Source organism: Anomaloglossus baeobatrachus, chromosome 9 (assembly GCF_048569485.1).
Source record: "Anomaloglossus baeobatrachus isolate aAnoBae1 chromosome 9, aAnoBae1.hap1, whole genome shotgun sequence".
NCBI classification, from domain to species: domain Eukaryota; kingdom Metazoa; phylum Chordata; class Amphibia; order Anura; family Aromobatidae; genus Anomaloglossus; species Anomaloglossus baeobatrachus.
The window spans coordinates 64,705,266-64,718,912 of NC_134361.1; the positions used below are offsets into that span (position 1 = coordinate 64,705,266).

At 45.2% G+C, this 13,647-nt stretch overlaps 1 protein-coding gene across 1 annotated transcript in view; it reads left to right on the forward strand.

The window, feature by feature from the left end:
• The first annotated feature begins 1,552 nt into the window (after positions 1-1,552).
• F9 (coagulation factor IX) overlaps positions 1,553-13,647 on the forward strand; it is a 106,454-nt gene continuing 94,359 nt past the window's right edge. The window contains exons 1-2 of the mRNA XM_075322671.1: positions 1,553-1,619; positions 11,180-11,343. Of these exons, the coding sequence (XP_075178786.1) occupies positions 1,553-1,619; positions 11,180-11,343 (231 nt within the window). The remainder of the gene's footprint in view (positions 1,620-11,179; positions 11,344-13,647) is intronic.

The following is a 13,647-nucleotide window of genomic DNA, read 5'->3' on the forward strand; positions in this document are numbered from 1 at the left end:
AAGCACCAGTACCAGAGAATGGAGACGCCCATCCAACCAATCTGCACCACACTGCCCCTTAGGTGAGTATTATAAAGTGATTTTTACGTTCTACACAGCGGCCTGGGCTCTTATATACAGCATGTTAGATTGCTGTATATAAGGGCTCACTGGTGGTGGCCGCAGTTTATAGTCATCAAATCTAGTAACAGTTTCCCTTTAAGCCCTGAAGTAATGAATCTTAATCATTTAAGTGATACTCACCCCCGCTTGATAGCTAGCTGTGGTGCAACTGTTTCTATTTACTTCACAGATTTTCTAGCTGTACTGCAACCTACAGTTGTCTATTGTTAAATCTAACATCTATGGAATTTACTTATTTTATAGAGTTTAATATACTATTATAATATTAATTAATAGTTAATATAATATAATAATAATATTATAATTTAAGTATTAAATAGAACGCCTGACAGATTAATTACAAATGGAAGCAAACATTTAGTTGTAATATGTAACAAGTTTAAAACTATTATATCTTCACTAGAGCTAAAAGGAAGCCATGTCTTTTGCTTGGGCGTGCGGTGGCTCAGTGGTTAGCACTGAAGTCTTGGGGTCCTGGGTTCAAATCCCACTAAGGACAACATCTGCAAGGAGTTTGTATGTTCTCCCTGTGTTTGTGTGGGTTTCCTCCAGGTACTCCAGTTTTCTCCCACACTCCAAAAACATACCGATAGAGAAATTAGATTGTAAGCCCCAATGGGGACAGTGTTGCCAATATATGTAAAGCGCTGTGGAATTAACAGCGCTATATAAGTGAATAAATAATATTATTATTGCTTGCTAATGTTGGACATTTTTTTCATACTTTTTGCATGTGTAATATTGTAATATAATATAATGTCAATGTAATAGTTGCATAAATTGCACACATTTTACCACCATTTAATGCAAATATAAGAAGCAGAATCCAATCAATAATTTCTTATAGAGCCCACGTAATTCTGTTTTATGAACTCCGTGTATAATTGTAAATTAATTACCCTTCACTGTAGAATCTTTTTTATTTATCACTTTCTCTTTAGGTTCTTCTTCTCAGTGGCCCCCTAGGGAACATTAGTAGCAGAAAATTGACTAGTTTGTTCAGTAATGAAGCTATATTAAATTAAAATAATAGGAAAAAAAGGTATAAATAAATGCAAAAGGAAGTTTTGCTTGGTTATGACTTTTCGAGCTTGCATATAAATATTCATGTAATGCAATGATATAAAGAAATTCAGAGGTTTTTCAATGACAGCTCCAAAATTTCCGATTTTCTCGAAATGATAAATAGCAATGTTCCTGTTTGCTACCCTAATGTAATATATTGCAGATATTCCACCATTACCTGTCTAATGCTTTCCTAATAATACAGAAGGTACAACCAATGTGGTTTTTGTAATCTTGTTTCACCTTCAAAATAGAAATTTCAGCTGTAAACTAAGGTAAACAGAGGGAGTCCGTGGACTTCGGAATCATTGATCCTATCCTGGCTCCGGACTAATGTGCCAGTCAGTTCCTTCAAAGTAAAAAGATGGCATCTATTCCAATCCTTCTCATTATTTTTCTCCTGGGTTATTTCGGCAAGGCGGAAAAAGCAGGTTGGTTACCTTTCATTGTATCCCAATGTGTCCTTTTTTCCATGATCAAACATATGCGTTGAAATGATGATGTCCGGACAAACTGCCGGTATATTATGTTCTATCTAGTCGAGAAGTGTGCGTTCTAATGATTTAACATGGTCAAAATCTATTAAATATTTAATTCCCGGAAAAGCGTAATTTTCCATTTCCAGATAATGTTCTGTTCTAAAATAAGCACAAGTCAATTTAACCTTGCTCCGAGCACCTATAGTAATATTCATGTGTGTGACTGTGCTGCTCTCACTGGCTTGGAAACAAGAGAGCAATAATTAATAATATGGTACTAGTACAAGTATAGAGGCTATAAACTATATAGCTATTGTGATTGACCACAAAGTATATTTGTTAACCAATCAGAGTAAAGTACATCCGGAAAAATTCCCCAAAAAATATCCATAACCTTGACTAATCGTTTCTAAGGCGTGGAAGATCCTTCTACGTACTACTGATAGATGTCCCTATAGCGTGTTGCATTTTTCATGTTTCATACATGTGTGCTGTTGGGTTTTTATTAGTGATGAGCGAGTATGCTTGTTACTACTCGGTACTCGCACGAGTATCACTGTACTCGGGCTACTCGGCGGGGACCGAGTAATCTCGCGATACTCGTGCTGTACTCGTGGTCTTCATCCCTGCATGTTGGCGCTCTTTTGAGAGCCAGCCCTCATGCAGGGATTGGCTGGCATACCACTGCAATGCCACAGCCCTGTTAGTTGTGGAATTGCAGTGATTGGCCGGCCTGCACAGCGTGACCGAGCCTTTATACCGGCGGGCGCGCTGTGCTCTGCTCACAGCCATCCAGACAGTCAGTGCAGGGAGAGGGTCGCTGCTTCAGGGAAAGGTTTGCGGCCCTTTATAGCTATTTCCGTAGCAGGGCTGCAAACAGTGTGACCAGAAGTCCTTCTCAGGACTATTTTAGTTGTATTCAGGCAGGCAGGGTATAGCCAGGTCGGAGTACAGTAGCAGAGTCCTTCTCAGGACTATTGTTGCTATATACAGGCAGGGTATAGCCAGGTCGGAATACAGGCTAGTGACCAGAAGAGTCCTTGTCAGGACTATTGTAGCAGTATACAGGCAGGCAGGCAGGCAGGCAGGGTATATAGCCATTCCTAGTGGTGACCGTATACCAGCCTTCATCATATCTGGGGCTGGTGTACACAGTCTAAAACAGTCCAGATAGTGTCAGACTTCTCAGTAATTTTTTCTCCTAAAAACCTGTTAGGTTCTTAGTGCGTCCGTGCTTGCATTTAAAAACCGCACGTGTGTGCCTGTCGGTGGCAGCGTACAGGTGCACTTGTGTGCGTTTTTCACAAACTATTATCTAACGCACAAGTGTAGTGAATACACGTCAGCACAGCATTACAAAATGTGCAAGGGCGTTGGCAAGGAACAAGGAAGTGGACGTGATGGTGGTGCAGGCAGAGGCCGAGGTCGTGGGCAAGCTCTAATTTCGCCACAACAAAGGGCCACATCTAGTCGCTCGCACGTCCTGTCCCAAATTCTTGGGGACCGCAGCAGTACACCACTCTTGAACCAAGACCAGTGTCAACAGGTTGTTAGTTGGATAGCGGATAATGCTTCCAGTCAGATTGGCACCACCACAAACACTCTGTCTTCCACACGGTCAAGTGTCAGTAGCCGTGATACTGCACTGCACATTTCAGAACCTGCTCCTCCTTCCTACCACAAGGCTGAGTACACGTCCTCGGACATTAATGATCCCACACTTGGACACTCGGAAGAGCTGTTCACGTTTCAATTTGCACATTCTGGCCTCTCGCCAGCTCATGTTGAAGTGGGTCATGAGGAGATCGTATGTACAGATGCCCAAATATTTGAGCAGCCACATTCTCACGAAGTTGGCAACGTGTCTCAACAAGGGGTGGACGATGATGAGACACAATTGTCAGGAAGTCAGGAGGAGGAGCAGGGTGCGGAAGAGGAAGACGACGTGGTGGATGATCCAGTAACTGACCCAACCTGACAGGAGGATATGCAGAGCGAGGACAGCAGTGCACAGGGGGAGGGAGGCGTAGCATCCCAACAGGCAGTAAGAAGCAGGGTGGTGGCTCCAGGCAGAAGTCAGGCAACCGTTCCCCGGAACAACAACACGACACAAGGTGCCTGTACAAATGTTAGGTCTTCCCGAGTCTGGCAGTTTTTTAAGTTAGCTCCAGATGATTCTAAAAAGGCCATTTGCAACACCTGCCGTGCCAGCATCAGCAGGGGTACCAAAACTAGCAGCCTGACCACCACCAGCATGATCAGGCACATGTCAGCCAAGCACCCGACTTTGTGGGAAGTACAACAGAGTCGAGGTGCAGTGCTTGCTGATGTCACTGCTACGTCTTCGCTGGTTGTGCATGCGAGCCAATCCCCTGTCCATGCTGCCTGCGAACAAGCCTCCTCCGGTCCTGCACCTGCAGTTGCCTACGCAGAAATAACACCATCATCAAGCACGTCCTTGTCCCAGCGCAGCGTTCAGTTATCAATTCAGCAAACCTTTGAACGCAGGCGCAAATACACTGCCAACGCCCCACATGCCACAGTTCTAAATGCTAACATTTCGCGACTGCTTGCGCTGGAAATGTTGCCTTTTAGGCTGGTGGAGACAGAAGCATTCCGCGACCTGATGGCGGCAGCTGTCCCACGTTACACGGTCCCCAGCCGCCACTATTTCTCCCGGTGTGCCGTCCCCGCGTTGCATAACCACGTGTCACAAAACATCACACGTGCCCTGAACAACGCTGTTTCACCCAAAGTCCACCTAACCACAGACACGTGGACAAGTGCTTGTGGGCAAGGCCGCTACATCTCGTTGACGGCACACTGGGTTAATATTGTGGAAGCTGGGACCCAGTCTGAGTGAGGGACGGAACACGTCCTTCCCACACCAAGGTTTGCAGGCCCTACCTCAGTCAGGGTTTCACCCACACTCTACAGCTCCGGAATGTCATGCTCTTCAGCCTCCTCCTCCTCCTGCGCATCCTCATCCACTTTACCCTCCACACCAGTCCCAAGCTGGAAGCACTGCAGCACTGCCTCGGCGAAGCGGCAACAGGCTGTGCTGAAGCTAATCTGCATAGGTGACAAACCCCACAATGCAGAAGAGGTGTGGACAGCTCTGAAACAGCAGGCAGATCACTGGCTCACACCTCTGAACCTAAAGCCAGGAAAGGTCGTGTGTGACAATGGCCGGAACCTGGTGGCGGCTTTGAGGCGAGGCCAGCTGACACATGTTCCATGCGTGGCCCATGTGCTCAACCTCGTGGTTCAGCGGTTTCTAAAGTCATACCCAGAGCTGTCTGATCTGCTGGTAAAAGTTCGCCGCCTGTCTGCACATTTTCGAAAGTTACCTACTGCTTCAGCCGGCCTTGCCGGCTTTCAGCGCCGTTTGCATCTTCCGGCTCACAGACTGGTGTGTGATGTCCCCACGCGTTGGAATTCAACTCTGCACATGTTGGTCAGGATATGTGAGCAGAAGAGGGCAGTTGTTGAGTACCTGCATCACCTAAGCCGTCGGGAAATGGGTCAAACTCCACACATAACACCTGAGGAGTGGAGATGGATGTCCGACCTATGTACCATCCTACAAAACTTTGAGGACTCCACCAAGATGGTGAGTGGTGATGACGCCATTATTAGCGTCACCATACCGCTACTCTGCCTTCTAAAACGGTCTCTGCTCAAAAACAAACATGATGCATTGCAGGCGGAGCGCGATGAGTTGCAGCAAGAAACAGTAGTGGGTGTGGGTGATAACACACAGCCCAGCCTCGTCTCATCACAACGTGCAGTGGAGGACTATGACGAGGAGGATGAAGACATGGAGCAACTCTCCGGCCAAATTGAGGATATGACATGCACACCAGTCATATCCTCGGTTCAGCGTGGCTGGCCAGAGGACAGGGTAGATAAGGAGGAGGAGGAGGAGGAGGAGGACAGCATGTTCAGTCATCGTGTTGGTCAGGCTACTGAAGTCCTGGCTGTTAAGAGTCTGGCGCACATGGCTGACTTTATGGTAAGCTGCCTGTCTCGTGACCCTCGCGTTAAGAACATCTTGGCCGACAATCATTACTGGTTGGTAACACTGTTAGACCCACACTACAAGGAGAACTTTATGTCTCTTATTCCCGAGGCGGAGAGGTCAACCAAAATGCAGCAGTTCCAGAAGGCCATAGTCACGGAAGTAGGCAAAGCATTCCCCTCACAAAACGCTAGCGGCATAGGTCAGGAATCAGTGGACAACCAAGGCGTACAACCGAGAGAGGCACAAGTCCAATCCGCCAGAGGTAGGGGAACAGTCTTTAAGATGTGGGACAGTTTTCTCAGCCCCTCACGTACCACAGCCCCTGAGGTGCGGGGTAGTGCCACAAGAAATCCTAAGTTTGCCCAGATGCTCAAGGAGTACCTTGCAGATCGAACAACTGTACTCCGACATTCCTCTGTGCCTTACAATTATTGGGTATCCAAGGTGGACACGTGGCATGAATTGGCTCTCTACGCCTTGGAAGTCCTGGCCTGCCCTGCCGCTAGCGTTTTGTCAGAGCGTGTTTTTAGTGCCGCAGGTGGAATCATTACAGATAAACGCACCCGCCTGTCAACTGAAAATGCTGACAGGCTGACTCTGATCAAGATGAACAAGGGTTGGATTGGGCCAGACTTCACCACACCACCAGCAAATGAGAGCGGAATTTAAAGTTTGTAACGGGAATTTGCCATGTACCTCCACTCACCCATGGGTACACACTTCTGGACTTTGGATAATCGCTGGACTGCTCCTCCTTCTCCTCATGCGCCACCATGATGACCGTTACAATAGTTAGGCCTTTGTTTCATGTATACCCCCAGTGGTAAATTTTTTCGCCCATTCTTTGCAGAATGGACATTACAACGCCAGGAGACCCGCTCCTTTGCAATGGGAACAATGTTTTGAGGCCCTCATGCACGTCTCTATCCAGGGACAACGTGGAGCCTCCCAATTTTTGGCTGCCCTGCCTAAGAGCTATACTATAATACACCCACTTCCTGACAATGGACACTTAATGTTTTGAGGCCCTCATGCACGTCTCTATCCAGGGACAACGTGGAGCCTCCCAATTTTTGGCTGCCCTGCCTAAGGGCTATACTATAATACACCCACTTCCTGACAATGGACACTTAATGTTTTGAGGCCCTCATGCACGTCTCTATCCAGGGACAACGTGGAGCCTCCCAATTTTTGGCTGCCCTGCCTAAGGTCTATACTATAATACACCCACTTCCTGACAATGGACACTTAATGTTTTGAGGCCCTCATGCACGTCTCTATCCAGGGACAACGTGGAGCCTCCCAATTTTTGGCTGCCCTGCCTAAGGGCTATACTATAATACACCCACTTCCTGACAATGGACACTTAATGTTTTGAGGCCCTCATGCACGTCTCTATCCAGGGACAACGTGGAGCCTCCCAATTTTTGGCTGCCCTGCCTAAGGGCTATACTATAATACACCCACTTCCTGACAATGGACACTTAATGTTTTGAGGCCCTCATGCACGTCTCTATCCAAGGACAACGTGGAGCCTCCCAATTTTTGGCTGCCCTGCCTAAGGGCTATACTATAATACACCCACTTCCTGACAATGGACACTTAATGTTTTGAGGCCCTCATGCACGTCTCTATCCAGGGACAACGTGGAGCCTCCCAATTTTTGGCTGCCCTGCCTAAGGGCTATACTATAATACACCCACTTCCTGACAATGGACACTTAATGTTTTGAGGTCATCATGCACGTCTCTATCCAGGGACAACGTGGAGCCTCCCAATTTTTGCCTGCCCTGCCAAAGGGCTATACTACAATAGACCCACTTCCTTACAATAGGCACTTCAGGTTTACAGGCCCTCATGCACGTCTCTATCCAGGGACAACGTGGAGCCTCCCAATTTTTGGCTGCCCTGCCAAAGGGCTATACTACAATAGACCCACTTCCTTACAATGGGCACTTCAGGTTTACAGGCCCTCATGCACGTCTGTATGCAGGGGCATTGGTGAACCTCACAATTTTGGACTGACCTGGCAAAGGAAAATACTACAAAGACTCACTTCCTCAAAATGGGCACATTAGACTCAGAGGCCTTTATGTACGTCTCTTTTCAGGGACATCGGAGTGCCACACAATGTTTTACGTAAAATCTTTCATGTATTAATCTCAAAAAGTAACATACATTAGCTCTATCTCACTATTGGGTATGTGCCCTTAACATTTCCGCCATGAAAATTCATTTTGGTGTCATTTTGGAAGGTTTTCTGGTGAGTCCGTAAAAATGGCGTAAAACGCGGACAAAATTGTTCACAGCTGTGACTTTTCAGTGATAAATGCTTCAAGGGGTCTTCCCCATGCTGTTGCCATGTCATTTGAGCACTCTTCTGAGACTTTTGTGCCATTTTTAGGGTTTCTACATGCTGCCAGGGGTCATTTCACAAAAATACTCGCGTCTCCCATAGGATAACATTGGGCTCGGTGCTCGGGCCGAGTACACGAGTATCTTGGGATGCTCGGCCCGAGCCTCGAGCACCCGAGCTTTTTAGTACTCGCTCATCACTAGTTTTTATTGTTATTTATATGAACACTACAAAGTTGTGTTGGTCCAGGGATGACTCTCAGTATTGGCCTCTCAAATGGTCATGGTGAAGAGTTCAGTCCACCACTATCTTCAGCCAAGGGGCCGGGTGTCACGGGTTTATCACAGGTGACAGATAATAATCATGTGTTTTTGGGCCCTAGAAAGTCACAGTATTTGGCTGCACAAAAAGCGCCCTGACTAGTATAGGTAGCTTTTCTGCTGGATTCATCCCTTCCCCTTTTGGACCCAGGAGGAGCTCACCTTCCACCCAGCTGCTAATCATCAATGTTCTTCTGGTGCTTATATACCCCCTCCTTCCTTTGGACTGGTGCTGGTTATATTCTTCAGTTCATTCAAGCCCTGGGTGCTAGCAGGTGGCTTGTACTCCTCAGTGGTATCATTGATGAAAACTTTGCTGAACTACTACTTGAGTCATCTGCAGATAAGCTGTTCATGCCTTTTTCCCCTGTGTGTCCTCCTTGTGTAGTCTATAGTGCTTAGTGGAGTTAGCTAAAGTCATCTTATTCGTTCCCTATTTAGGGTCCAACATTAGGGATACATAGGGTCAGGTATCCAGCTCGGCGCATAGGTGCAGAACCTATCTAGGGTGGTGAGATACCCCAGGGACCAGCAGTAGGTTCGGCCATGGGTCACCATCTTCCCTTTCCCTAGACACAGGGTTTCCCTTTCCCTCCCTTTCGCCGTGCACTTGATACTTTCCCGTACCTAGCATGACACTGTGGCATTGATATCCCATACTAGGCAGTGGCCCTAATCTAAAATGGGGACCGTTTTGTGCCACAGAAGTCATAGTAGCGATCACAAAAAGCAAACACTCTGGAGGTCCCATTAGGAGTCAGCTACCTATGAAGGCTCTGAGGCTAAGTAACCCAAGTCCTTGACCAAGAGAGCACATATAGGAGATGAGTTCTAAACCACCTGCTTCAGTCTATAATGAAGTTGTAAGCTGTGACTAATCAAACTATTGACTCCTAAACATCCTCGCCCACAGAGACAGTCAAATCTGAAGGCCATCCCAATAGTTAGGCCCGTACAGTTTATATATTATCCCTTTACCATTGTGGTTTTGCTATAGTTAAGAGATGGTGATTGTTATGATGACGTGTTCTGGTTAAAATTAACCCAGTTAATCCTTTGTCTTGTTTAAAGGCACTTATTCAAGCCTTTTCAAAAAACAAAATGGGCCCCAATTTCCACCTCCACATCATTTATATGTCCATAAGGGAAATTCCTCCTTCCTTGTTTTCACAGGTTTTTCTTGCTATTAAGTAATCCTGGGAATGAGACTACCTAGGAATTACCTCTTCGTAGAAGCTTCATTGTCTTACATGGAATTGTCAATGACCTTATGGAAATGTTTTTGTAAAAGCCAAATTTTTCAGCCACAATTTTACCATTTCATGCCTTTTATGTCAGCATTCACTAATTCAGATGCATCTGTATGTTGTGGTTGCAGGGGTTACCGTCAGACCTGGGTTCTGGAGCTTAAGAGAGCTAAAAAGGTCCATGTGGTCTACATGAGAAATCGGGACTATTAAAGACCTGTGACCTGTGTTAGTTGAGGGCTTTGTTGGGGATTTGCATTGGTGCTCACAAGTAGAGCGGTTCTGTCGAGGCTCGGTTCGCCACATACAGCCAGCCATAAGCAGATCACTTCCGGGGAAGTGTGGGTTGGCTTTTTCAAATTTTTTTTTTTGTTGCATACTACATGTGATCATGCCGTTGTTACCCCCAGTCTGAACTATTCAAACACTGCAAGCGTCTTACACTGGGCTTAGCACCGAGTGTACCTGAGCACAGCTTTACTCGCACGAGTTTTGTTGGTGCGTGAAGCATCCAAACCCCGAACCTTGATTTTTAAATTTGGTGTTTGGTTTGAAAACCGAACCTCAAGTTCACTCATTTCTACTCACAAGCTTCAATTTACACCACTAGTTTGTACAATAATATACTTAAGACAGACAACACCCTCTCTTCACTTATATAAAAAGCTCAACCGGTGGTATACCCATTCTGTAACTCTTCATGGAACTCAAGGAAACTGCATAGACATTCCTATGTTCTCCATCCTCTAGCCAGGAAGCTATATGGAAGATTGGTGGCACTTTCCAAAAAACGTCTATAGCAGATACAAATATGATCATGTGAGACAGAAATTAGAATAGGAGAGCATTTTTAGTTGATATGTCTTGCTCATAGAGACATGTCTACTCTGATACAGTGTAACGTACTACAGCTGTCTGAAAGGTGGGCTAGATCTGTATGGAGGATTGCCGTTGTACAATGACTTACCTAGATGACAGTAGACTTCCCCTTTAAGAAATTACAATTTTTAGAAACTAGTGTCTTAGATTTAATTGACTTTGCTAATTAGAAATCATCTGACGAAACATGACTGGTTTACAAAACGTTGGTCTTATTCTCTTCCATTATTAAACCGTGATGGTACCAAACAGGGTTCAGAGGTTGCAGCTGCTGTCACCGCCATATTTCCATGAGGCATTTCAGAATCCTTTTTTTTTAATTGGTGGAGGTCGGAGTCCACCAGTCAGGATGTTATTACCTATCTTCAGAACAGGTGAAAATGTGCAATGTTGGCAATAATCAAAGAATTTTCTGAAGCTTGAAGCTATACACCCTAGACCTGAGGCAGACAAACTCTACAGGGCTAGAGGCACTGGCGCTGAAACAATTATGGACCCGGAAGGTCCATTTGGCTATAGCTCTATATGGAACTGCCCTTCAAGAGAGTCATTTGCTATTAGGGTGGGAGTAAATCTTAAAAAAAACTACTATTAACCTTATGTCACATGGTCATGGACATGTTCCTTACAGTTGGAGGGAAAGTTCTTCCACCAGATATTTATGTGTCTAATTGTTTTCTTCTCAGTGTTCCTGTCCGATAAATCTGCAAGCAGTGTACTGGTTAGACAAAAGAGATATAATACTGGTCGTTTGGAAGAGTTCATTGCAGGAAATCTTGAGCGAGAGTGTGTAGAGGAAACATGCAATTATGAAGAAGCAAGAGAAGTCTTTGAAAACGACGAGAAAACTGTAAGATAATGGTCATCAATCATTACAATGAATACACTCTAATTGCAGAAAAATATCTACTGTATATGCACTCTGGGTTTGGGAGTAATTGGTGTTGCCCTCAGAGTCAACTGAGGAAATCTACTTGGTGGTCTTACTGATGACTGTATAATCCATGCACTTTAGGCTAGAGCTACATGATGACATGTATTGCACAAGAGCAATTCTCAGACAAGACACCCAACCAAAAAAGATTTGTGCAACGTGCTGTCACAAGTCTATTTTAGAGGTGCCATATTTCTACATCACAAAATATTGGGTAAAATGTAGGATCAAGGAATGCACTGGGTGAGAACAGCATACATGACCTTTTGTATTGCTTCCTGTCTTGTGATATGTAGCGCCAGAGTCCCTGCAGGGACGCCGACTCACTCATCACCCTGGCCAGGTTGCTTCCTCCCCCTCTGCCCTGCAGGCATGTACGTGTGCTCCTGTTTCCTCCTTCTCCTGGGGCCTGTGCATGCAGCTCATGTCTCCCAGGAGTGTGCTTAGGGCACATGCGCATGCACCGACACTCCTCTTAAACTCCACTTAAAGAGCCAGCGTGCTGTTTTCAGGAAATTTCTCTCAGCTTATGGCTGAGAGGCACTATCTATTTAAGGCACCCTCCCATTAGGGGAGGTGCCTATGCAATGTCCTTAGTTTGTATGGCTACCAGTCTGCTAGCTAGTTGTCAGGTTCTGTTCTGTTGTTTCAGTCACCTGTACCTGCCTTCCTTACCTATCTGTCCGTGCTGTGCTCACTATACCTGTCAGTACCCGCCTGCTTGTCTACCCCAGCCATCTCACCTGTACCTGAATGCACCTGTGCCTATATCTGAGTCCATCTCCTGTCCTGAGGGTCAGCTGTCACAGTCCCAGTCACTGCTCTGGGAGTGGTACCTGGTGTCCACCTCATGGTAAGCACTTTTTTAAACCCCTCTTACTAAAGGGTAAGCCCAGGTCCCCCTGCAGTTCAATGGGTCCACTACTCCCGCTCACTGTCTCCACATCGGCCATGAGCATTACATTATGTAAGATGATCAAAATAGAATCATCTTTATTGCAGTGGTTTTAAACAATTTCTGTGACATGCATGCTGCTGTATGCAGTGAAATCTCCTGGGACTTTACTTTGTCTTTGGTCTGAATCTGTGTGTTCTGCATCATCCTGCTCAGTTCATCGCTTCTGCAGGATGTGATCTGGACACATCTAATTTCATGATGACTGGGCAAGGCTGGCTTCACAACCAATTTGACCTCATATTCAAGGGTCTATCAGGACCTCAAAAAGAGGAATTCAGACAGAACCCACAGATCGAGCCTTTTACTATAGTGAGGTTGATGGAGCCACGTGATACTCCATCTGGGCTCCATACCAGCAGTATTCATCTTTTTAGGTAGACAGAAAAGCTTGGTCTATCATGCTCCTACCCTATCATGCTTTTGTGTATGTCAAAAATAGACAAAACCCACTGGAAAAGAGACAAGATGGATGACAAAGTACTTATTGTAGGGAATAGCTCCATCAGGGCTCAGTTGGGCATTCTGTCTGAATTACTTTATTTTACTTTTTTTGGGTTCCATAATAAACCCCAGCCAGAGTCACCAATGTTGGGTCAATCGAGTGTAAATAAATTCAATGAATAGAAGTTAAAGATTACATAGGAGAAAAATAGGACATCTTTATAATTGAGAGCTAAATTCAGTGGGGAAGGACATGGTTTCATGTGTCTTCTACAATTTCTTTTTAATTCTTCCTTCATACATCAGTGATTTTTTTCCATACACAAGAAACGGAGCATTTTTGATCAGTGTGCGGGAACGTGTATAGGACAATATTACTGCAAGCAAGTTATCACAAGTCATCCACCCCTACGATATGGTATTCCAATGGGACTCTGTAGATAAAAGATACCATATAAGTAAAATAAGAAAACCCAGCTAACATCCAAGAGAGGCACAGAGGGCAAGCAGCCAAACCTCATAGTCATCCCAAAAAAAACATTACAAAACCGTATTGAGTCTTTTAATCCATGCAAAGTCATTTTCAAACTTTAATTTACTATGTTAGCTAATAGTTCTGTATTAGCAATTTACGGGAGGATGTGCCTTTTAATCATCTATATCCCAATCTTTGTTTAAAGGTTTGGTCTGACTCTACCCAAATTTGCTTCCTCAACTGGCCTGTTCTACGTTATTTGTGTGTGGTGCTAAATTTTATAATGGAGTACACCAGTCCAGCAAGAGTTAATTCCTGCTGGTTTCTGAACAGTTGGTTGGACCTC